Source organism: Sorex araneus, chromosome 10 (genome assembly GCF_027595985.1).
Source record: "Sorex araneus isolate mSorAra2 chromosome 10, mSorAra2.pri, whole genome shotgun sequence".
Classification (NCBI taxonomy): domain Eukaryota; kingdom Metazoa; phylum Chordata; class Mammalia; order Eulipotyphla; family Soricidae; genus Sorex; species Sorex araneus.
In genome coordinates, this window is record NC_073311.1 from 67650772 (window position 1) to 67676839 (window position 26068).

The 26068-nt window shown below is 49.1% G+C and overlaps 1 protein-coding gene across 1 annotated transcript in view; it reads left to right on the forward strand.

The window, feature by feature from the left end:
• Positions 1-1416: 1416 nt before the first annotated feature.
• The window catches only part of LRRK2 (leucine rich repeat kinase 2), a 143107-nt gene continuing 118455 nt past the window's right edge, over positions 1417-26068 (forward strand). The window contains exons 1-11 of the mRNA XM_055118275.1: positions 1417-2293; positions 3093-3178; positions 7494-7603; positions 10359-10447; positions 12154-12288; positions 14610-14744; positions 17475-17606; positions 22543-22662; positions 22949-23088; positions 23172-23251; positions 24375-24481. Of these exons, the coding sequence (XP_054974250.1) occupies positions 2143-2293; positions 3093-3178; positions 7494-7603; positions 10359-10447; positions 12154-12288; positions 14610-14744; positions 17475-17606; positions 22543-22662; positions 22949-23088; positions 23172-23251; positions 24375-24481 (1285 nt within the window). The 5' untranslated portion in view covers positions 1417-2142. The remainder of the gene's footprint in view (positions 2294-3092; positions 3179-7493; positions 7604-10358; positions 10448-12153; positions 12289-14609; positions 14745-17474; positions 17607-22542; positions 22663-22948; positions 23089-23171; positions 23252-24374; positions 24482-26068) is intronic.

The window sequence follows — 26068 nt, forward strand, 5'->3', positions numbered from 1 at the left end:
TGTGCGTGTGTGTTTCTTTTTACATTGATTTTTCCTGGAGCAAGCAAATATCATTGGGCTGCACTAGCATGCGACAGGGACAAATGGAGACTTTACTGGTGCCCGCTCCAGCAAATCGAAGATCAACGGGATGACAAGTGATACAAGTGAAGTGATTGATTTTTCCAGTTTGAAGTTCTCAATGGTACAAAGCAAAAAAGGGAAGGCACTGATTTCTGATCTTAAACTACTGGCGCGTGGTCAGGTACTCCACTGCACTGTCCACTTCTGTCCCTAGTAACTGCGGCAACAATGACTGTGCTGAGGATCCTGGGCGTCAACACCAAGCACTGCTGCTCCTGCTCCAGCAGGAAACCAGCGAGGCCAGAGGGGGCTGCGCATCTCGGGGGAGTGAGCCCTTCTCTAGCCGCCCACCCTCTCTCCTCCGTGGACATGGCCTCCCGCCCCCCCTCTCCCCGCGGCTACCTCCTCCCTCCAGCGCTGCCCCTGGGCGCCTGGCCCTGCTATGGCTTTTCCTGGGGAGGCTGTTTCCTCACCGAGGGGTCCGACCTGCTGAAGGCCGAATGTGCGGGTGTGAAGGAACTGGCCCCTGCGTCCAGCCCACCTCAGCCTGGGAGCTTCCCCGCAGGAGTTAGTGCGGGCTGGAGGCCTGACCCTGCTGGCCCAAGCCTTCCCCCACAGGGGTCTCAGCATGGGGCACTCTGCATTTGTTAGGGTCACAGACATCTCAGAGACACGAGGAACACGCGCTGACCCCTCTGATCAGGCTTGTGCCCCCTTTCAGCTCCATCCCCCACCCCCCTCTGGGGGGGGACAGGCCACCCTCCCCTCACTGGTTGGGACAGGCCAGTCTCCCTCTCCGGTGGGGACAGGCCAGTCTCCCCTCTCTGCGGGGACAGGTCAGTCTCCCTCTCCGGTGGGGACAGGCCAGTCTCCCTCTCCGCGGGGACAGGCCAGTCTCCCCTCTCCGCGGGGACAGGCCAGTCTCCCTCTCCGGTGGGGACAGGCCAGTCTCCCCTCTCCGCGGGGACAGGCCAGTCTCCCTCTCCGGTGGGGACAGGCCAGTCTCCCTCTCCGGTGGGGACAGGCCAGTCTCCCCTCTCCGCGGGGACAGGCCAGTCTCCCTCTCCGGTGGGGACAGGCCAGTCTCCCCTCTCCGCGGGGACAGGCCAGTCTCCCTCTCCGGTGGGGACAGGCCACCCTCCCCTCTCCGCGGGGACAGGCCAGTCTCCCTCTCCGGTGGGGACGCGATCCCCAGCCGCGCCGCCCTCGGTCTGGCCGCGGAGACGGTCGCGAGTGGCCAGCAGTCCCCGCGCTGATCCCGCCGGACGCGGCGCCTGTCGCTCCCCCCGCGCGGCCGCCCCTTCCCCGGAGTGCGCCCGGCCGCCGGGCCGCCGCGAGGGGCTTGGGCCGGGGTCCCGGTTCGGGTCCCGGTGCCGGTGCCGGCCCCTCCCCAGCCCCACGCCCAGGGCGGCGCCCGTGGGAGGACGGGGCGGGGCGCGGAGCATAAACAACGGGGCGGGGCGCGTCCTGCCCGCTGCCCGGCCCGGCCCGCGGCCTGCACCGTCCGACCCGCGGCCTGTCCGGCCCGGCCCGCGCCCTGGCCCTCGGGACCCGGCTCTGCTCGGCCCGACCCGCGCCCTCCCCCGCCGGACCCGCGCCCTGCCCCGCCGGACCCGCGCCCTCCCCCGCCGGGCCCGCGCTCTGCCCGCCGAACCTGTGTCCTATCCAGCGGGACCCTCGACCCTGCCCCTCGGGACCCGGCCCTGCTCTGCCCGATCCGCGCCCTCCCCCGCCGGACCCGCGCCCTGCCCCGCCGGACCCGCGCCCTCCCCCGCCGGACCTGCGTCCTTTCCCCGGGACCCGCGCCCTCCCCCGCCGGACCCGCGTCCTTTCCCCGGGACCCGCGCCCTCCCCCGCCGGACCCGCGCCCTGCCCCGCCGGACCCTCGACCCTGTCCCGCCGGACCCGCGCCCTGCCCCGCCGGACCCGCGCCCTCCCCCGCCGGACCTGTGCCCTGTCCAGCGGGACCCTCGACCTTGCCTGGCCGGACCCGCGCCCTGCCCGAGCCCCGCCCGACCCGGTCCCCTTCCGGCCCGAGCCTTGTCCCGGACCGGTTCCTGCCCGGGGGGCTCGCGCGCCATGGCCAGTGGTCGGCAGGTGGACGCCGAGGAGGACCAGGAGACCCTGCGGAAGTTGATCGTCCGGATGAGCAACGTGCAGGAGGGCAAGCAAGTGGGCACGCTGGTGCAGACGCTGGAGGACGTGCTGCTGCTCACCTTCGCCCCGCACGGTGAGCTCTGTCCGGCCCCCCACCGACCTCACCCCTCACCCCAACCCCACCGACCTCACCCCCCACTGACCTCAACCCCACTGACCTCATCCCCCACTGACCTCAACCCCACTCTCCTCATCCCCCACTCACCTCACCCCAGTCACCCCAACCCCACTCACCCCAACCCCTTTCACCTCATATCTCCGCTCACCCCCAGTCACCTCACTCCCAATCATCCCACACCCCCAGTTACCCCAACCCCATTCCACTTATACCCCCACTCACCTCACCCCATTCACCTCACACCACCACTCACCTCACCCCATTCACCTCATACCCCTAGTCACCTCACCCCAGTCACCCCATTTAACTATACCCCTACTCACCTCACCCCACTCACTCCAACCCCATTTACCTTGTACCCCTACTCACCTCAACTCACCCCCACTCACCTCACCCCCACTCACCCCAGCCCCAGTCACCCCTACCCACCTCACTTCCATTCACCCCAACCCCTTTCACCTCATATCCCCACTTACCCCCAGTCACCTCACCCCCAATCACCTCATACCCCCCACTCACCCCAATCCCATTCACCTCATATCTCTAATCACTCACCCCCACTCACCCAACCCCATTCACTTTATACCCCCTACTCACCTCACCTCCTCACCTCACCTCCTACTCACCTCACCCCCCTACTCACCTCATTCCCCATGAGCTTGGGCCTCACTTGGACCTCTGGGCTCTGACCCCCTTTGGCAGGAGCCAGTTTACCTGGGTCTGACTGAACCCCTTGCTCCACCCTGTTTTCTAGCTTCTACATTATTTCAAGGCAAAACTGTGCACGTGCCGCTGCTGGTGGTCCTGGACTCGTACCTGGGGGTGGCCTCTGTGCAGCAGGTGAGCAGTTGCTGCCACCCTGCCCTCCTTGGCAGAGGTGCTAGGTTCTGGGTGTTTCTGAGGGTTGACCTCGCCCCACCCCCAGAGGTGCAGTGAATTGGTCATCTTCAAAATTGGCTTCCATGGAGGGCAGTGCTCAACTTCGCTCATGTGGGTGACGCTTGATTAATTCTCATCCCCTCAAGACTCTGTCCGGTGCCCTGTCGACAAGCAAAGGCCCCTTGTACTTAGTGAACACAATAGGGAAGTAAAGTCCATATTACCATGACTGCATTCATAAAATAAGTGGCAAACTCCCAGAGGGTTGCCTTTATTAACTTAAAGCCAGGTTTCTGGACTTCTTGACCTAAAGAAAGCATTAACTAAAAAAGTGGTATTTCATGATTCTTTAACTTTAAGTTCTTATTTTTTACTACTTTTGAAAAATGGAAATGTAGACCCTTTAGAATCTGCATCATCTCCCACCCTGCTCAGTCTGTTTAGAGATAGAAAGGAGAACCCGGGGTGGTGAGTAAGGGCGGGGCACACCCAGAGCAGAGACACTGCCTGGTGTGTGTGTTTCCTTGTCAGGTTTTGAGGTGCAGAGAGCTAGAATCAGCATTTTAGGTTCTGAAGGAATGAGGCTTGAAGTTGTGCTCAGTGGAGTTGCATTTGAGAACCAGTGTCTCTCACCTTACGGTCTCTACCACCTTCACCTTTATGCTTTCTCCTGTGTCCAGCTGTGCCCACTCTGAGTGAATCTTATGTCTAAATCTTTTTTTCTTTCTTTTTTATTTTTGTGAGGAGATTTGCATTCAGGATAAATTATTGCTTTTGTTTTTCTTCAACTAAAATGTTTTCCATCTGAACATTGATTTTCAGTCTATTTCCTGAAATCTGAGTTCTGTGGACTGTGGGTCACTGCTTGCTGCTCCCTTCCTCCTGCCCCACCTGGGGTCTTCAGAGTGGTTAGCTGGGACCTGGCTCCCCAGGTGCTATGTTGGCAGTTGCCCCTTCAGTGTCACTCAGAACAGTGAAACAGTGGGTGGACAGAGCCTGCCGGGCCCCAGGGTGCCCTGGAATCTAGAATCATATTATTTAATAATTATCCAGTTCATCCTTTTAAAAGGAATAGTCGGGCTAGGGGCTCGTGTCTCTGGTTCGTTACAATGTCTGGACAATACCCTTGTCCAGTGGGTGCCAGGTACATCATGTGCAAGAACAGAAGGCAGTGTCCTCAGATTTGGCAATTGAATGTGACAGAACTAGGAGATTCAGCACTGTACGAGCGTTTGTCTACAGAGGGCATGTTATACGGTGTCGTCTCATCCTAGGGCTATTGACAAAACCAGGACCATTCTATCACCTTCAGAATCTCCTTTTATCAAACAGTCCACAAACTGAATTCACTGTTTTGTGCAGAAAGAAAGCACAGTGCCACGGTACCAATACACAGTGCCTTGGTGGCAGCACAGCGACTGATTTTTTTTTGTGTGTGTGTGTGGGTGAATACCCAAAGGGGCCTGGCTGTACCTACAGTGCTGGAGGAGTGGCGTAGTGCTGGGGCTTGGACACAGGGCCTTCCACTTGCAAGCATGTGCACTCCCAGTGGTGCATCCCCCTGGCTAGACATGCTCAGTCTTAATTATCAGTAGTCCTGTAAAAGCTGCGAAGATGTATTCTCCTACCCTTAATAATCTTAGAAGAGTAAACTTTTTTTTCAGATTTCTTTCTTAGAAATAATCTTAGAAGAGTAAACTTTTTTTTTAGATTTCTTTCTTTCACTAGTATAATTTATACAGATGTTTTTAAATGCTTTATATGTTGATTTAGCTGCACTGTAGCACTGTCGTCCCGTTGTTCATCGATTTGCTCGAGTGGGCACCAGTAACATCTCCATTGTGAGACTTGTTGTGACTGTTTTTGGCATGTTGAATATGCCATGGGTAGCTTGCCAGGCTCTGCCGTGCAGGTGGGATACTCTCAGTAGCTTGCCAGGCTCTCTGAGAAGGATGGAGGAATCGAACCTGGATCAGCCTGTGTGCAAGGCGAACACCCTGCGGCTGTGCTATAACTCCAGTTCGGTTTAGCTGAAAGTACTGAATTTGAACTTCTAATTGTGAGGTTTAGGAAAGAAGATAATTTACTATTCAAAAGTAAGTTTTAAGATTTGTTTTAAGAATTTAGACTGGAGCAGTAGTACAGCAGGTAAGGCAATAGTACAGCAGGTTGCACGTGGCCAACCTGGGTTCAATCCCCTGCATCCCATATAGTCCCCTGAGCACCACCAGGAGTAACCCCTGAGCATCACTGAGTGTAAGCCAAAAAATACTTGTTTTAAGAACTCATTCAACTTGATATTCCAGATTCTGAATCTTTATTTTCAAGGTGTTTTCATGTTTTATTAGCAGTCCTTAATAAGTGACTACCATTGGAGAACTGGTCAGTTCTACACTATTCCCATATTGTACCCTATGATCACTCCCTCTGTGTTCCCCAATTTTACTTCTGTTTATATAGTTTCAGCCTTTGAGGTGGGACCAAAGGAAATGAAAGTGTCTCGAATATCCCTAAGTTCTATATTCTTTCTCACTGTCACCGTATTTGCTTATAGATGTGCAGCTTCCTGGATCTCTCTGCAGAGCTTTACTGGGGCAGCACCAGTCAAACACCAGGAAACAGGTGTTCTCGTGGTCAGGAGGAGTTAGCCTCCCTTGGAATTGATTGATGGTCGAACACCTGGAGATTCAGAATATCATTTTCTTAAATACTTGGGAAAGTTTTTGTTTTATGAAAGCACAAAAATAACCAGTCTCTAGGACAGCTGGTTAGTCAGTGTCTGTTTAACTTATGTGGAGCTCCGAGGGTCCCACTTAAATGAAGGCAAAAATAGCTGATAAATTGTGCCTTTTCAAGCATTTTGAGATTACGTCAAAGGAAGTAATGACAGAGTAGAGCAAGGCACGATTAAAGCAGAAAAGGCGTAGAAATCATTGTAAAGGGATGTCAATCATCTTTTGTCATGAATTCCCCTGCTCGTTTTCTGTGCCCTCAAGTCTTCTGAAGGCCTTGAAATTCTTAGCTCACCTGCCTGCCCTGACCGCCACACCACACAGCCCACTCCCTCACGCAGGGCCAGGTTAGAAGGGCCACGCCACTGTTTGAAGACAAGCAGTCTTCTTTCTTACTGCCCTGAAGCCCTTCCCTCTGCCTGTCTGTTCCTCTTCTGTAGGATGTTCCAGCTGACATCGCCGCCACGCCCAGGCCTCGTGGGTGCCGTCGTGCACTCACAGTGGGCTTCCATGACTTTGCTAGAACTGCATTTTCTGTTTCCTTTGGTTTATCTTTTCTGATCATGTCGGTAAGAGCCACACAAAGGAGAGAGGGATAGCACAGCAGGTAGGGCATTTGCCTTGCGTGTGGGCTGACTTGGGCTTGATCTCTGAGTCCCACCAGCAGTGATCTCTGAGCACAGAGCCATGAGCAACACTGGGTGTGACCCAAAAACAAGGAAAGAAGGAATAAAAAGGGAGTTCTGTGATTATAAATAATCAAATATTTTAAAAATATAGACAACTATACAGCAGTAAGAGTAGGGTACACTTGGTCCCTGATTTGGAATTTAAACATTGTATTTAAAAAGTTTGTATTTCAACCTTTTTCCCAGAAGTAAAGATTTTTACAACTTATTCCAATTGCCATCTGTGTGAAAGAACTTAGTGAAAATCTACTTGAATGCACCACTAAGAACACGTTTCTTTTGGAAATGTGAGTGCGCTAGGACATTCGTGATGTCTCGTCCTTGTCAGCTCAGTGTGCTGAGATCAGCCCTGCGCACTCACCTGCTCTGCCCGGCCGGCCGAGCCTGGCCCTCCTGCAAGGACGCTGCCCCACCTGAGGAAACCGCGTCTCTCCACTGTTGCTTCAGCCCAGGACTCCTCAGGCCCTCAGCTCCTCCCGCCCACAGCTGCTCCCCCAGTCCTCAGCGGAAAGTGTGGTGAAGCCTTGGTACCGAGGCCTGGACAGAGGTGTTCTTCACCCCAGGATCTTGTGGTGTTCCCCAAAACTATTAACTATTTTGTTTTATTTCAGTTTAGACCACAGTCTATTTATTCCTTCATTATTCAGAAATGTTACACTATCACTGCATACCCTCTGCTCTGGTTTTTGGAAAAAGATAGATCTGGTTTGCTTTTGTTTCTCTTAAACATTTTGAAATAATTTAAAAAATCAATGTAATTATTTATTCTTCTAAGAATAAGAGATTCATGCTTGGCTTTAGGTGATCTACTCGAATCCTATAAGAAATTCAAATATTTGCCTTTCTTGACTGCAGGTGGGCTGGTCACTTCTGTGCAGATTAATAGAAATATGTCCCGATACAATGCAGAGCTTGATGGGACCCCGGAATGTTGGACGTGACTGGGAAGTCCTCGGGGTTCATCAGTAAGTATGCCACAGGAGCCAGGGAGCGCAGTGGGGTGCTTCCCCGGGAGGTGCTGTTTGCGTCCAGCTGGTTTGTAAATCTCTACTGAAGGAGATAGCTTCCTTAAACCAGTCATTATATGATTGGTTGAGCTGCAGGTGACTTATTTTAAACAAGTTTTTGTTTTGTTTTGTTTTTAATTATTTAACAGTCGAAGTGAGACAAGGCACTAGTTTTGAGACAATATGGGAACTGAGAAGTTCTATAAATAGTAATTTAGAAGTTTATGGCTTACTGCTTCAAAGAGCACATTTAAATTTTTAAAAAATACATGAACTTTTGTACTGTGTATCTAATTTGTTTAAAAACTAGCTTTCAAAATTAGGATGAGAAAAAAAATCATCCTCTAGTACTTTACTTAATCTTGTACAAATACAGCCTTTATTCTTGCTGTATTTTTGCAGTTTCTTCTTTTTTTTTTCTTTTTTGCTTTTTGGGTCACACCCAGCAATGCTCAGGGGTTACTCCTGGCTCTGCACTCAGGAATTACTTCTGGCGGTGCTTGGGGGACCCAATGGGATGCCAGGGATTGAACCTAGGTCGGTTGCATACAAGGCAAATGTCCTACCCGCTGTGCTATTGCCCCGGCCCCTATTTTTGCAGTTTGTATGTTGTGTAATCACTGAGCAACTAGGAAGCCCTGTGGCTCTCTCTCGCTGCCTATGTTCAGTGGTCCCACACCGATTCCGGGATGGCCGATGCCATGGACTGACAAAGGAGGGAGCGAGGGCCAGGCTGGTTGGTGATTGGTTGCCGCTTATTCCATTCTCCCCATGCGCCTGTTCCATCTCCCTGAGCCCTCCATTCCCATCTTCTCCGTGCTCCAGATCGCTGCCTTGGTCTCTCTCTAGTCTCACCAACTCCAGCATTGGGGATAGCACCACACCCTGGCCTGGTTGCACAGTCAGCGTAAGAAAGCCCTCCGCACAAGGCAAAATACCAACTAGGCTGTGTTCCTCCTCTCCTGAGGCCAACAATCACTTAGTTCACATCTTAATTAACATCTTAATTCTACTTAATATTAGTTATTTTATATGGACACAGTAAGAGATATGTTAAGCATGTAGGTGGCTCTCCTGGGGACATCTCATTATAGATCTCAGGCTACAGTGCTCAGGCCAGATTAATCTTTCCTAACCCTAGCAGGGACCTAACCTAGTTGTTACTTTTTGGATCATGACAGAATTCGTCCGTGATCATGCTCTTAACTTATAGTTAAGTATTATGGTGCTCTGGCCAGGCCCATTTTGATGCCAGGGTAGCTCACTGCTTGCCCTAGGTCCATTCAGTCCCTCGTTGGGACCCTGCTTTTGGGGTGCTGGGAAGTAAGGCCAACTGAGGCTTAAGTGGAGAGAACAGGTGCCCTGGCGTGAATATTCTTTGGAGTCAATTCACTCCCAAGTTACAAAAGCATAGCATTAACTGTCTTCCTGTGTCTATACAAAAAAGGACATTGCTCTGAATTAACTATGCAAAGGACTTAAGGAGAAGAGAAAAGCAATATTCCCAAGTTAACGGAGTCTGATTAGGAGATAAAGGTGATTGACTGGTTGAGGAAGAAGAGCACAAAGAAAGAGCTTACAAGTAAACACAGGGGAATGGGAGCACTGTGATGAGAGTAACCCAATAAACCTAAGCTCCCTGTGGCAAGGCAGAAAGGACAAACCAATGTTATCCTACATCTCCCCTTTTTCTTTTTACAAAAACACAAAATTTGAAATAGGAAGAGGAACAATTCCAATCACAAAAGTCTGATTTGTTGTACTAAAACTTCAGTCCGACCCTGAACCCAGAGCAGTTCTTGGTGTAAAGTTTCCAGTTGTCCTGCACAGTCCAGGAGTGATGAGAGTCATTTAGTCATGTTTTGAAGTAATGAAGCCTCAGATCAAATTTGAAGAGTTATTCCTACAACAGCAGCAGTAGTGGTCACAGCAATGAGTCCCAGTGGAGCAGCTATTAAGAGTCTGATAAACTTCAGGGAGCACTAGAGCAGGAGCATCAACTTCTGCCAGGAGTCCTTCAGCAGGGGAATGCAGCCATTCTCTGGTCAGGTTCACTGGAAGTCATAGATGTACAACCTAGCTTATGTTTTTGAGGAAACATACTTTTTAAAAGTTATCAGAGGCTTTAACCATTGGGGTTTGGTCTCCATGCTTGGGGGTAGAAAAAGAGACGGGGAATCTCCAGTGCAAATGGGCATCCTACAAGGAATTGAAAAAGCGTTCCTGTTAAAAGTCATTCCTTCCTCCTTCGGAACTGAGGCACCTGTGAATTCCAAGGAAAGGGTAACAGTAAAGAATTTTTAATTAAAACATATGGGGTCCTGGCTCTGTCCAATCCACAACCTGTAAAGAGGGGTATGAGGAATGTGACCTCATGATATGCTAAGGGAGCACGAGGCCTTTGCTGCAGGTCTATGTCTATATCTGCCTGTGAAACATGGAACTCATTAGTGTATGATAAAAGTTCCCTGGTCTCTCAACTTATAACTGGCTTCTTGGGTGCAATGTTGTGAAAACAGTTAATAACTAATTTTTTTCTTTCTTTTCTACCTGTTGAGACTATTAACATTTCTCTGTGTTCATAGCCTGGCTGAGGCTTCTAGGGAGGAGAAATAAATAAGTCTCAGTAGGGGAAAAAAACATAGGTGAGTGAAGTTCTAGAAAATGCCCACGTCTGATATTGTCCTGCTTTGATTTTCATTTTTATCTGCAGACTGATTCTTAAGATGCTGACCATTCACAAAGCCAGTGTGAGCCTGTCCACGGTGGGCCTGAAGGCCCTTGAGCTCCTCCTGACCTCAGGTGATGTGACTCAAAGTAAAACACGTCTTAATTTACTTAATAGGAAACATTTGTTTTAATGTTAAACATTGACATATTTGGTCAAATTTTGACATGTCCTAAGTGTGTTTTACTTTATTTTTTAAGCATAACGTGATGGTTTCCCAGGTCCCTTTACTTTATTTATTTATTTATTTTTTGGTTTTTGGGTCACACCCGGCGATGCACAGGGGCTACTCCTGGCTCTTCACTCAGGAATTACCCCTGGCGGTGCTCAGGGGACCATATGGGATGCTGGGATTAGAACCCGGGTTGGCCTCGTGCAAGGCAAACGCCCTACCCGCTGTGCTATCGCTCCAGCCCGGTCCCTTTACTTTATTTCCTGCTCTTTTTTCTTCACATTTCTCCTTCAGAGACCCCGCCAGTGTCTTGGCCATGATGCCCTCGTGCCCCCCACAGCGCTGTCTCTCCCTGGGCTCCCCAGAGCTGGCCCCACATTCCATTAGCGTAGTCGGACTGTCTCCGCGTGGGTCTCTCTGCCATGGTTCTGGGACTGTGGTTTGTGTAAACGGTGTATGCCCCACGCCTCCAGTGCATGTCTGTGGGGCCCCTGTGAGGCCTCTAGCTGGGGCCCTGCAGCTTTGCCTCAGGACACCTTGCTTGGGTGCCTGGGGGACAGGGTCGGGCTGCAGGCTGAGGGCACAGCCCCCTGGGGAGCAGCCTTCACTCTGCCGAGACCAGGCTGCCCCCGAGCTATCTGTGAGGTCAGCTGGTCAGGGCCCAGTGTGAAGGGCCCAGAGCCGGGGGCGGGGGGGGGCTGAGTGGGTGAGATGTCACATGTGGGCCCTGTCTAAGTGCAACGCTGGGCACACTGGGCTGGCGCAGGCGGGCAGAGGGGCAGCCGCTGGCACCCCCCACTATCTGATACTCACACGCGAAACTGGTTGATGGATGCACTTTATGTTTCCATGGGACCTTTTATGGGGAGGCTGGGGGTTCAGTGTCCATCTGGCAGGGAACTGGAGTGGAGTTTGTATCTGAACTGGTTTTTGTATCATTGACGTGTTTGGAAAAGACCAGTTGGTGTAACTTCTCTGAGGGTCTCTGATGTTTGCTGGAGGCTGCCTAGAGCTTGTTCTTACTGTGCTTGTGGTGGTGGGCTGCCTGTCGTGCTGCCTGGAGGGGTCTGCTCTGTGCAGGAGGTTCTCGCCGCACCGCACCTCTCAGATGTGAGAAAATTCAAGCTTTCTTGAATAAATTTTAGTGTGAGTTTGCAGTCACACGTGGCTGCTGGAGCGGGCAGAGACAAAACGTGTCAAGAAAGAAGTGGCGAGGGAAGTGGCACAGACAGGCAGAGGCACCCGCGGGGGCTGCGCTGAGAGCAGGATGCAGACCAGCCTGTCTCAGTTCTGCTCTAGCTGGGGGGCCCTTGGCCTCACAGGCACCTGCCAGCACGTGCCGCCTCTCCTGGTTGCTGAGCCACAGGTGAGAGTGTGTGAGGAGACTGCGAGGAGTCTAGCTGCAGGTCTCGGTTGGACCGAGGTCTTGGTTGTTGTAACGTGTCCTGAAAACATTCTCATGTAGGGAGACCCTAACAACCTGCCAGTCCTACCCTGGAGTCCAGTGGTTCAGCCGGGGAAAGACCACCAGCCTCTGTCCTCATCAGCACTAACATGCTGAGTGTCAGAGCAGCGCTCACTTGAGGAATGCTGCTCTTTTCCACACAGGAAAAATCACGCTGCTGATACTGGATGAAGAGAGCGACGTTTTCTTATTAATTTTTGATGCCATGCGCACATTTTCAGCCAATGATGAAGTTCAAAAACTTGGGTGCAAAGCTTTACATGTGCTGTTTGAGAGAGGTATGTAAACAGCCAAACTCTTAATTTTGACATTTGTATAAGAAAAAGAGCAGAGTGTATTATAGTGAAAGGGACGCTACCCGTAGTCCACACAGTATGGGCCTGGCCAGTCCCTGGACAAGCAGGCTGGGAGCAGAGTCTTCCTTTGGGGTGAGAAACGCTGAAGCGGTTTTGTTTCAGCTCTTGGTCTTTGAATGTCTCCTGTCTCTTCCCCTCCCTCCCCCTCCTTCCCTCCTTCCTTGTGGAACAGGCCCAGGAGGAAGATGCTTCTTCCTCTCACCAGCCCCGGGGCCCACCTGGTCCAGGGAATCAAGAAGCTGGTTCATCACAAAGGCTCTCAGGGCTGAGAGTGTGAGAGTCAAGTTCCCCAGGCTTTGTACATTTGTCAAGTGACGTTCCGACATGTTTTAGAGTCCCGAAAAACTGCTCCGTAAAATGAGAAGGATCTCTGGTACCTTCCTTTATTAGAAGAACACAATCAATTTCACATCTGTCACATAATACAAAATATTAAAACCTGAAAGTATGCCAACCATGAAATGAGCATGCTGGTTTTTCTGTTGTTTTTTGTCAGGGCCCTACTCAGGTGAGCTAAACCAAATTAAGCAACTTTGGTTAGGTTCTGGGTACCTAAACCAGGGCCTCATCCCAGGGAGGTCTGCATCCTGTGGCAGAACATGTCCAGCCAGAAATCGGTTTTCTATACTGTAGAGATCCCCGCCCACATGGAAGGGACTCCACGTAGAACTTGTTGCTGTATGAAGAGTCTTGATGATAATTTTTTACCTCTGATAAAATGAAGACCATTAGAATATTTATATTTAGTTGCTTTTTTTTTAAAGAAGAGGAACACTTTAATTATGGATTTTTAACAAAAATACACAATACAGGAAAGAAAAATTAATTATTTGCATAGTTTTCACACTGTTCTCTTTTGTTTCCTTCTCTTACTTCTCCCCCCTTTCTTTTTTATTAAAGAACTGTGATTTGTAAAGTTATTGATAATTGAGTTTTAGGCATATAATATTTCAATAGCAATTTTCCCACCAGTATCAACTTCCCTCCACCAGTTTCCATATTTCCTTTTCACCCACAACCCCGCCCTGCCCCCACCCTCAGTTTGACAGGCACATTCCAAAGTTCCAGTGGTCGTAGCTTAGATCTCATGCTGTTAAGTCTGTGCTTTGGATATGTGGCTGTACCACGCATCCAGGTCACCAGTATGCTTGCTCTTTTCTAACAATTTTTTCTCTCGAGCTGGTATGTTCAGCTGAGTTGTTTTCAGCAGTACCCCTCCCCTCTCTTCCCTTCTTTTTTTTTAAATTTATTTTATTGAATCACCATGTGGAAAGTTACAAAGTTCTCGGCTTATGTCTCAGTTATACAATGCTCAAACACCCGTCCTTTCACCAGTGCCCATATTCCACCACCAAAAAAAAAAAAAACAAAAAAAAACAAACAGTATACGTCCCATCCCCCACTCCCCAACCACCCCCCTTACATAACTGATACATTTCACTTCCTTTTCTCTTGACCTTGATTACATTCCATATTTCAACACAAAACTCACTATTGTTGTTGGCGTTTCAACACAGAACTCACTATTCTTGTTGGAATTTATCCCCCAAGAATACGGCCCTATTGACAGGGAAATATTTGATAATTAGTTTTCCACTGATGAGAATGAAGAGATATAAAGTTGCGCGGCCGCAGTAGCGGCCACGCTGTTCAGGATTTCTGTATTTTAGTAATTAAGTCCAGGGAGATTTAAGTTGGAAATCGGATCATTTCCCTTCCTGGAGCAGCATGGAGCAAAAGCTTAGTTCACAGTCTGGAGACATGGCTGCAAGCACTCACTGGAACCCCAAGCTGGCTCTGGATCCTGCTCGTTCAGCAGCAAAGCGGCTGTGCAAAGGCATGGCCACCCGGGTCGAATCTCGGCGGAGCTCGAGCCGGCCCGGCCCCAGCCCGAGACTCTCTCCTCCCTTCTTATTCATCATCTGTCAGTTTTCTCTAGGCCCTCCTGAAGAAATGTAAAGAAGTTTGTTCTCTGAGAGCTTTTGCTCCCCAAAGCATTGTCGTTTTAAAATGTCATGTAAGAAACATAGGTCAGACAGAATTATTTGAATCTGACACAATTTTTCTCATCAGAAATTATGGGGCTGTTGTTGAACTATCATTTAAACCTGTTATAGTTCTGTGTCATAAACTATTATGAGTTACATTTTGAAGTAATAAAGCTTTTATATAATCTCATAAGTTTTTAAGTATTTTATATCATCTCATAAGTTTTTAAGTATTCTTTCTTCTATTGCTTTTAGTTTCAGAGGAACAACTGATTGAATTTGTGGAGAATAAAGATTATGTGATATTGCTAAATGCATTAAACACATTCAAGGATGAAGAAGAAATTGTGTTTCATGTGCTACACTGTTTACACTCTCTAGCAGTGCCTGGTATGTGACCAACAAACGTGATTGCTTTTCTTTGAGAAATATAACATGTCTTCTTCTATGCGCTTAAAATGTTTTTATTATTTAGAATCTTGTGACTGCTAAGACCAGGCATTTCTTAATTCATTCATTAGTTGATGCACCCCTGCAGCTGGCTCTGGGCTTGGTACTGGAAATAGGAACCTGTCTTTTGCCTTCTGAGAGCTTGTCGTGCCCGGGGAGATGCAGGGCAGGGCTTAGGCTGTGGTCATGTTTCAGAGGAGACTTGGGCAAGCAGAACTGTGAGGACAAGTGGGGTGTTGAGTGATGTGGGAAACGAGTGTGGGGAGGGCACAGGGGCAGCAGAGAGAGTGTAGTGGGGCATGGCCATGTACAGACACAGGAGGGAGACCACGTGGAGTCACGGAGTTCAGCTGTGTGCACTGGTGCATGTGCCTGTGCACGGGCACACGTATGAGCACACATGTACACATGCCCTCATGTATGCATGCACACATGTACATACATGCACATGGGTATGAACCTGCAGCTGCTCTGCCTGGGCGTCAGTATGTACATATGTGAGTGGTGGCATGTATGTGGACAAACATGTATGTATGTGTTCATGCCAAACTCATGTCTGTCTATGTATTATCAAGTGTGTGAGTGGGAGGTATGGCTTGAGAAGGGCCAGTGAGGACGCTGAGTTGTCCCCAGATCGTAAGGCCCGAAACACAGAAGGGCCTGGACTTCGCCGTCATTCTTTTTTTTTTCCAAAGTTTTTTATTAGTGAATCACCATGAGGTACAGTTACAGATTTACAGACTTTTGTGCTTGCGTTTCAGTCATACAATGCTCAGTACCCATCCCTCCACCAGTGCCCATTCTTCACCACCAATGATCCCAGTGTGCCTCCCCCACCCCCACCTCTTCCCCCCCACCCTGCCCCGCTTCTGTAGCAGGGCATACCCTTTTGTTCTCTCTCTCTGCCCCCCCCCCTCTCTCTCCACTTCCCCGCCCTCATTTTGGGTGCTGTGGTTTGCAATAGAGGTATTGAGTGGCCATCATGTTCGGTCTGTACTCTGTTTTCAGCATGTCTCCCATCCCGGGTGGGCCCTCCAAGCACCCTTTTCTTTCTGGTCCCTTCTCTATCTGAGCTGCCTTTCCCCCAGTGTGTGAGGCCAGCTTCCAAGCCGTGGATTCTTAGTTAAAGTGTTTGTGATCAGTGAGATCCACTTTTATCACAAAATGGGATAGGGAGAAATGAATCTGTGCATGATTAAAGACTATTAACGGGCTTGTGAAGTGCATGTGGGTGTTGTGCCCGGCTTGTTGGAGGCGCACAGAGGACAGGATGTGGATTCCCTGTGAAAGCTTTCCTTTCACACACTGAAGTTGTGAGGATTAGGGTGAAGAGTGTAGAATAATGCCCAGTGTAGAATCATGCATAAGTACAGGCCGGTGCCCATCTGTGGTCTCTGTGCCGTGGGTGCAAGCTGTGTGGAGTGCACACTGTGTGGTGCACACATGGTTTCAGACATAGGGGGCTGCATGTAGGGCCCTGGGAAGGCCTGTACCACTGAGTTCTCTCACCTATGGAAGACTGAAGGGGGTGAACAGGACAGAGAATGGAATGCTCTTCCCGGACCCTGTCCTTTCTCAGGACGAAATGTTTTGGAAACTTGTCTACATATGACATAACTGCATTGAAAAAGCACGATGCTTGAAGATAGAAGATAATAGAAGTAAAAAATTTGGAAAACAACTCTTTTCACGGTGCTTGTAATAAAAAGGTGTTTGCTTTTTTGTCTGAGAACAGATTGTATTTGCTAGTTCAAGTAATAGCGGTCGTTATTTAAAGGGCCATTTCCTTTCATTGTTATATGTTTTTCTCTATAATGCTTTTGAATATGACTTATTTATTTAAAATCTAATTTTTTGGGAAAATACAGCTTGGCTATGCTAAACCAGGAAGGACAATGTTGCAAACCGTTCTTAAGACGTTACCATTTTGTTTGGACCATGATTAGTTTCCCTACATGTCGGTGGTTTCCCACCCACGCCCCTCCGGTGGCCCTGCCCCGCCATCCAGCATTCTCAGCTCCCGCCTCTGCCTCCCCTCCCTTCCTGAGGGGCAGGAAGCAGCCATGTGTGCAGACTCTGCTCTGTGTCTGGTGCAGCTGGTTTTCCTTCTGTTGAGGGGAAGGAACAATGGGGGTAGAGTCCGTTAGGAAACACACCCCAGACTGATGTATTTGGAAGCATCAGGCCAAGACATGGCAATGTCAGATGCACAGTAAAGCACTCTGAGTTCCCCCATTCGAGGTGGGGGTAGGGATTAGGAAACGGGATTAAAAGCAACTTTTCCTCAGTGCTAGAGATCTGGCCCAAGTCCCCCTCTGTCAGCTGTGAATCCGTTTTTTTTTTTGTTTGTTTTTTTGCTTTTTGGGTCACACCTGGCGATGCACAGGGGTTACTCCTGGCTCTGCACTCAGGAATCACCCCTGGCGGTGCTCAGGGGACCATATGGGATGCTGGGATTCAAACCCGGGTCGGCCGCGTGCAAGGCAAACGCCCTACCCGCTGTGCTATCACTCCAGCCCAGCTGTGAATCCGTTTTTCACAGCTCTGGCAGAACATAGTTTAAACGGGAGACGTAGCCGTCAGGGTGCATGTGTCCAGCCCTGAGAAGGCGGTCTTGGTGCTGGGTGGAAGGCGACAGCGGCCCGGGTGACAACACTCTGTTCAATCCAGGCAGCAACGTGGAAGTGCTCATGAGCGGAAACGTGCGGTGCTACAACATCGTGGTGGACGCCATGAAGGCCTTTCCCCGCGCCGAGAGCATCCAGGCCGTGAGCTGCTGCCTGCTGCACAGGCTGACCTTGGGTGAGTGACCAGGTTGTGGTACGTGTGGGGGGTGGACACGCCTCGTCCTCTGGGAACTGGGAGAGTGCAGGCTTCAGCTGAGCTCTGACAGCCTTACTTCGTGACGCCTGGCCATTCCCACTGGCCTGTGGGCTCTGACAGCCTTACTTCGTGACGCCCGGCCATTCCCACTGGCCTGTGGGCTCTGACAGCCTTACTTCGTGACGCCCGGCCATTCCCACTGGCCTGTGAGCTCTGACAGCCTTACTTCGTGACGCCCGGCCATTCCCACTGACTGGCCTGTGGGTCCCCATCACTCAGAGCAGTGCACGTGGCTCTAGGTGAGGGGCCTGCCTTGTTCTGTCACACAGGGGCCCTGCCCGTGGAAACGCAGTCCTGGGTGCTCCCAAGCTGTGGTTGCTCCCCACATTACTTGTCAATAATGACAGGCTGTGGTGGCTTCTCCTGCCTCTGCTTGCTATGAAGATTCCCCCAAACGTGATATTTACAAGCCCCTTTATTTCTAAATTTAATTGTACTACATTGGTCTATTGCCCCAAGTAAATTTTGTTTACTACATTGTCCTATTGTCCTAAGTAAATGTTTATGTTTGCTCGGTTTTGCTTAATCGTGATAGAATCATGCTGAATATTGTCCTCTGTACATTTGAAAGAGTTACCTCTTCCCTTTCCTTCCCTCCTTGGTGGTTTTGGATACTGGTGGGTGCACACACTTCAGCTCTGGCTTGCTGGGGGTCACACAACTTAGTTGTGGTGTCCACACACACTTGGTCATGGTGTGCTGGAGATGGAACACTTTGTGGTGCTGGAGCCCCAGCAGCAAGCCTTGGGGTCACACCTGGGCACGTTGGCTGGTGCTGAGGGTTGCATGGTGCCCTGGTGCTCCCAGGCAGGTGTCTGCTGGTGAGTCACCCCCGGCCTCTGATTCGGCTTCTCTCCAGCTCTGGGCTACTGCCACGAATGTTGCTGTGAAAATGTGGGTGACGGCAAATGTCTTCTCAAGTGTCCTCTGCTTTCAGCACGAGCTCCCTTGCCACGGGCCAGCTTGTGTTTTATCCACTTTTCTTTAGTCTGTCTTTAGCATTGATTCACAGTACTGAAAATAATGTTTGATGGCTACGTGGACTGAACATATCTGACCTTAACTTGTGATATGTCAGTTGATCATCTTCTGGTGGCTTTTTGTAATATAATTTCAATAGTCAGTTGCTTTTGATTTACTCTTTGTGTGATTATTAAAACATGCTGCTATTTCCTAATATACTTTATGCTTTATCTCATGTCTTTAATGTTTTAAGCATCTTAAGTATAGTAATCTGTAAATTTTGTTTGTTTGTTTTGGCCTTTGGGACACACCCAGCAGTGCTCAGGGCTTACTCTCCACTCTGCTCTCAGGGGTCCCTCCTGGGAGTGCTCAGGGAACCCAGGTGCAGTGCTGGGGATTGAGCCTGAGTCAACTGTGTGCAAGGCAAGCACCTTAGCCTCCGTACGACCTCTCTGGCACCTGGAATTCTTTGTCATTGAAGCAGTAGTTGAACTTCTTTTAAGGGGACACATTTTTATTCTACATTTCACCCATTTCTAGCAGTATGACACTGTGTGTGTAGGATTCTGTTAGAACATCATACACACAGAGAGAATTGAAAATGTTTGTTTTTGTTTCAACTGCCTTTCTAAATTTTTAAAATAATTCCAATAGTTTATAAATGCTATTCTGCTGTCTTTGGAGCAGTTACTTATTTGTAAACAATGACAACCTGGTTCTTTCTTCCGTTCCTTACGTGTGTTACTCATGTCCCCACCCTGCATGGCCCGGCGCATAAAACGCTGCTGGGAAGGCAGTGATGGGGCTGACTGGGCCGTGGGACCCGTGTACAGTCGCTCATGCAGAGTCATCCCTGGTAGGCTGTGAAGTGCTGAACCTGGTGGTTTGGGGGACTGCCAGGACCGCGTTTGACAGTGCTGACAGACCACCTGGTCAAGCCCTGGTAATGCTCGGGGGTGGACGTGGGGTGCAGGGATGGGACACATGACCTCACGCACGCCAGACACGCGCTCTAGCCCTTGCATGGTCTGCTTGGCCCCTGAAATCATGATTATTATAGAAATGTAGCTGTTGTATATTGCCGTGATTTTGGAAGTAAATTATCTTTCATTTGAGAACAATTTTGTGATTTTATTGTAGCAACTTCTCTTTCACTTCTAGAATCACTACGATATCCTTTGTGTAATCCAGAAATTGATTGTAGCATTGAGAAATTTTCAAAGTGTAATTTTCATAAATTCTAATTTGTACATACAATTTCAGTTTATTTTCTTCATAAGCATGTATTTTATGTCTATTACGTGACTGAAATTGTGGGGGAATAATACTGACAATCTTTGCATATTTCTTTTATAGTTTCAATATAATTTCACATATAAAATGTTTTTGATCCTTGAAATTATCCAGGAGTTGTAATATTGTTATTATCTTCACCTTCATCGGCTTGGATCCATTTTGTAATTCTCAGTGTCTCATCTAAGATCACAGAGTTGGGAGGTAATCTCAGGTTGGGCAGAATGTCTGCCTCCCCACACCAAGCAAAGGATCTCTCTTTTTTTTTTTTTTGCAAAGCATTTAAAAAAATACTATAGCTATTGTCTACTTTATTTATCTATCTTTCTATTTTTTAATTTATGTATGTATTTATTTATTTATGCTTTTTGGGTCACACCCGGCAATGCACAGGGGTTACTCCTGGCTCTGCACTCAGGAATTACCCCTAGCAGTGCTCAGGGGACCATATGAGATGCTGGGAATCGAACCCAGGTCAGCCGTGTACAAGGCAAACACCCTCCCTGCTGTGCTATTGCTCCAGCCCCGTCTAGTTTATTTTATGCCAAGTGAAATTACTACTTATATTTAATAAGAAAGGGCTTCATAGTTATACAGACAAGCAGATATCTGGGAACACTTTAACTCAAGGGTTGATGTCTTCCGTTTAGAAACTAGAGCAACACATGAATGTACAAGTCCCTGCTTTTGTTCTAGGACTTCATCAAGTTACAACTTGCAGGGCTACACTTAATGCATGAGTTCGCCTGCCTCCCTTGAAATGGACCAGGGTCAGGATGGTTTAGCAGTTGTGATGAGGGGGATGGTATGTAATTACCTATAGCTCTAAAATGGCACATGTGCTTGCATTCTCCTACTGAAGTTAGATAAATATCACAAGCATCAGGTCACTGGTAAGCTTTGTACTCTCTGAGTACTTCTCTTTCTTTCCTGGGTGGCCTTCCCAGTGCTGCTTGGAATCCAGAGAGCCGTGCTTAGTACTCTGGCTGGCTGTGGGAACTCTGACTCAGGACTCAGACCAGGTCACCCGGTTTGTGCTTAGTTTGTTCCAAGCTCTAGTGCTTGGTGGTGGAGCAGTCATGCAGTGCTGAGACCAGGGCTCGGGCTCCCCCCACACCAGACATGTGTTCTGGTCACTTTGGGCTCTCTCCCATAGTGGTTCTGGAAAAATAAAAGGAACCATCAGATTGATCTTCAGATAAGGATTCTTTTGTCTGCCTTATCTTGAGGCAGGTGGTTATTTGTTCCATCTTGCAACTATAGGATTTATTGTCCTTATTTTTTTAAAAAAATGTATAAATGTTGCACTTCATTTTAATACTTTAAATAAAATCCAAATTTAATAAATGAGTCAAAATAATAAGATAAATCACTATCACTGTCATCCCGTTGCTCATCCATTTGCTCGAGCGGGCACCAGTAACGTCTCCATTGTGAGACTTGTTGTTACTGTTTTTGGCATATCGAATACGCCACGGGGAGCTTGCTAGGCTCTGCCGTATGGCTGAGATACTCTCGGTAGCTTGCCGGGCTCTCCGAGAGGGGCAGAGGAATCGAATCCGGGTTGGCCGCATGTAAGGCGAACGCCCTACCCGCTGTGCTATCGCTCCAGCCCAATAAGATAAATAAAATTAAAACATAAAAGTTATACCATTTTGTCAAATATTAAAACCCGGTTATGGGTTAAGGAATCTAATTTTAAGCATTTGAACGTTTGTTTGTGTGAATTGTCCGAAAACTTTGAGGGGCAGGTGTGTGCATTCTCATGGTGTGTGTGTCAGTGGCACAGCCCTCGGCTCTTGCAGAGCTCAGGGAGGGAACAGGCAGCTTTGGCTGAGTTTGCCCCAGCACTGAGGGTGGTGCGTGGTGGGTAGGCAGAAAGGAAGTAGCTGCAACCAAGGGAAGCTGTGGACTTCCATCAGTACTCTTTGTGGCGTTTGGGTTCTCATGGCCACATTCTCTCTGGTCCTGGCTTTGTGTCGGGTTCACTCCATCTCACTGTTGTCTCCTTCGCAGCTTCTTGCTTCCTTCAATGCGTGATGCTCCCAGTGAGTCACACATGAATAACCAGCTGAACGAAGGCATGCATTTCTGATTTACCACTCACAAATTTTTCCTTATAGAAGTGGGCTAGACTAGTAAAAAGCTCTTAATTTTCTTCTCAGATCATAATAGAGAAGATCCAGTAATGACAGAATGCCAGCAGGCTTTCTGAGGGTGTCTGCGAGGAAAGCTCAGCTGCTCTGCGCAGCAGATGTAGTCATGGTGTGTGTGACAGACTGTTGTTTTCCTTGATGATGGTGTGAGAGGAAGTCAGGGCTCCGAGTTTGCCTCCAAAACCTGCCATTAGTCCTGTCCAGGAACTTATCACCTCCTGGTAAGAAATTGAATGGCTGTATGAAATAATGTTTCAAAGACATACATTCTACTTCTAGACTATTCTAATTAAATACATGTTTTGAAGTCACTGAAGATTAGTCGCTACTCAAAGGCATTGATTTAGATGGTGTTATTAATTGAAATGTAATTTAATTTTTGTGGAGGAACCATCATGCAATCATTCTGACGAAGCCATGCTCCCCTCTGCCCCCCTTCCCAGGGAACTTCTTCAACATCCTGGTGCTCAATGAGGTGCATGTGTTCGTGGTGGCAGCTGTGCGGCGGTTTCCCGGGAATGCCACGGTGCAGATGGCCGCTCTCAGCTGTCTGGCGCTCCTCAGTGAGTCACCGGGCCAGGGGACTCCAGCAGGCTTCCTGTCTTTCCCAGGGTCTCCCGTGGGGAGGAAGCCCCCACCCACCCCAGGCATGCTCAGGACGCAGCCCCCTGTCAGTTCCCTGTCTGGGGTTAGCTGGGATGCCAGTGTTAAGGCCTGTTAGGGCACGTAGTGACAGCCTCGAGGATGGAGCGAGGCCATGGCTGAAGAAGGCCTTGGTCTCTGTCAGTCGTGTTCTGTGCTAGGAGCTCTGCGCTGGCTGCTCACAAGTAAACTCCTTTTTTTCCCAAGCTGAGACCATTTTCTTAAACCAAGACTTGGAGGAAAAGAGTGAGTGCCTGGAGGATGAGGAGGCAGAGGAGGAGCAGCTGTTCTGGCTTCGAGCCTGCTATGAGGCCCTGACGTGGCACAGGAAGAACAGGCATGTGCAGGTTGGTGCGGCAGGGGCCACACAGGCAGGGGTGTGGCTCTGCTGACTGAGGTCTGACGGCTTCTATCTTCCTTCCCAAACTAGGAGGCGGCGTGCTGGGCCCTCAACAACCTCCTCATGTACCAGCGCAGTCTACACGAGAAGATCGGCGATGAAGATGGCCAGTTAGTCATTTAGGTTCTCTAGGGTAGAAACTGTCAGTTATGCCTCCGCTCAATTCTGATAAAGCGCAATAGCTAGAACTTCTGTTGTTAGTGTTACTTTGACATAGCCATGAGTCTTTGAAAGTAGGATCACCAGATTTACACAGTTACAGAGTTGTTCATGATTGTGTTTCAGTTGTACAGTGTTCCCACACTGTCCCTTCACCAGCGTGCATTCAGTCTCCCTTCCGCCCCACACCCCTGGTCTGCTGTATGGCAGATAGCCCTGATGTTTTAAGTGGGGCTTCGGGACAGTTGTGAGTACAGAATACTTTGAACCTGTTGCCTTAAGAGACCCTGGATGGTGTTGTGTTTGCCTAATCACTGAGAGAGATTTGGATTCAAGGGCAATTGGAAAGTCCAGTTAGAAAGAACATGCTGATTCTGGGTGCTTGTTTTAAATTTTTTTTATTTTTTGGTTTTTGGGTCACATCTGGCGATGCGCAGGGGTTACTCCTGGCTCTGCACTCAGGAATCACTCCTGGCGGTGCTCAGGGAACCATATGGGATGCTGGGATTTGAACCCAGGTCGGCCTCGTGCAAGGCAAACGCCCCACCCGCTATGCTATCACTCCAGCCCCAACTGGGTGCTTGTTTTATATGCTGTGTTCACTCGGGTCAGGTGATAGAACTCACCCAGTCTCCTTCGGTGCTGGCCAGCTGGCCAGTGGCCTCCCATCCTGCCCAACATTGAGGGCTTTAATGCAGAAACAGCACAGAAGCAGAGAGGTGCAGTGCTGTTCTGGCACACACCCACTGCCACCTCACTGTCTCCTTCACTCTTGCATCCCTGTCTCTGGCTCTCATTCATCACTTTGCTCTCTCTGTTCTGTTCCTATACCTGCTGGTTTCTTTCCCCTTTTGCTTATCAACTTTGAAGAGGCAGAGAATACTAATTAACTAGTCTTGAATCACACTCTAATTCTCATCTACCCTGTGAATATAATAATGAGTAAAGTTCAGTCTTATAAGTGGAGGTGGCATGACTTTTGTTGGGATCTTTGTCTCTGCGGAGATCGGACGCAGTCCAGGTGAGTCCTGTGCACATGACTCAGCGGCTGTGGTCTTGTGCTTGTCCCTGAAGGTTCCCAGCCCACAGGGAGGTGATGCTGTCCATGTTGATGCACTCCTCATCCAGGGAAGTCTTCCAGGCATCCGCCAACGCACTCTCGACTCTGCTGGAACAGAATGGTAAGGCACCGCTTTGTCGGAGAAGGGAACGGGAACCGCAGCGATGATGCTGTGGGGAGGGTGTTTGCCTTGCACACGACCGACCTGGGTTCGCTTCCTGACACCCCATGTAGTCCTCGAGTTGCCAGGAGTGATTCCTGAATACAAAGCCAGAATCAGGATGGAGTGAGTGCTGAATACCACTTACCACAACAAAACAAACAAAAAACACATTTCCCCCCACAAAAGTAGTGCACTATACAGAATTCAGTTATATAATGATATGTGACCTACATAGAGATATGTAAAGGGGAAAAAGACAATCAGTGTCTGCTATTTGAGGCCTCTGAGTAAGTCTCTCAGATATATATACTTTGTATATGGTATTTTTATTTGTTTTGGGATTTTGGGCCACACCTGGCAGTACTCAGGGGCTATTCCTGTTCTCTGCTCAGGGGTAGAGATATTCTAGGGATTCTTGGGCCCATTTGTGGTGCTGGGGATTTGAACCAGGTTAGGGGAGGGTACAAGGTAAGTGATCAACCCCTGTATGATTTCTCTTGCCTCTATGTTTTTGCATACATGGGACTATCTTGTACTCTTTTAGAACTGAAATCTTACATTTCCTGTTTATGTTAATGTAAATTCTCACTTCGGCATTTTTAATGACTTCAGTTTCCCAGCAAATGTCTAGAGTATATTCTGTAAGCAGTTTTTTGATAATGGGGTTGTGTCTTGTCTGTGTTCACAAAATGTGTGTGCGGTCTCCTGCATGAGATCCATGGTCAGGCCGCTCTCCCACCCTGGATGGCCCATGGCAGTGGATAAAAGAAGGAAGGAACAGGGCCTCCAAGCTGGGTAGTGGTAGTTGCCCTTTATTCCAACCCCAGTCCTGCTGTTTACTCCACTCCCCGAGTGCCTATTCCAGTCTCACCGTGTGCCCCATTCCAGTTCTCCTGCCGCTCACTTCCATCTCCTAGTCTCACTGTCTCCTACTCCCATCACTCCCTCTCCCAGTCTCACAGCCTTAGTTACCAGCCCAACCTCCAAGGTTGGGGGTAGCAGCCACACCCAGGTCAGACAGCACAATCAACACACGTAAAGCCTGCCCTTGGGGGTTGGGGGGAGCTCTTCTAAGACAGAGATCTCCTCCTGCTAGGGGATCCGCTTAAGGGCAGAATACCATCTAGGGCTGTATTTCCCCTTTCCTTACTTCATACCCATTTAAACAGTCATCTTAATTCTACTTCTTAGTAACCTTTCTGGTCATGTTGTATGACACAGTAAGAGATATGTTAAGTTTATAGGATGGCTCTCCGGGAACATCTGGCTATAGATCTCAGACTACAGTCCTCAGGCCAGATTAGCCTTCCTAGCCCCAGAAGGGTCCTTGTCCAGTCACTACTCTTTGGGTCATGACAGAATTTGTCCATGACAGTACTCTTATTGTAAGGTTTATGGCACCTGGCATGTCCCGTTTTGATGCCAGGGTAGCTCACAGCTTTCCCTGAGTCCATCTAAGTCCCTTTGTCGGGACCCTGCTTTGGGGGTGCTTGGAACTAAGGACAATTGAGGCTTAAGTCGAGTAACTATGAGAGATGCCCAGGC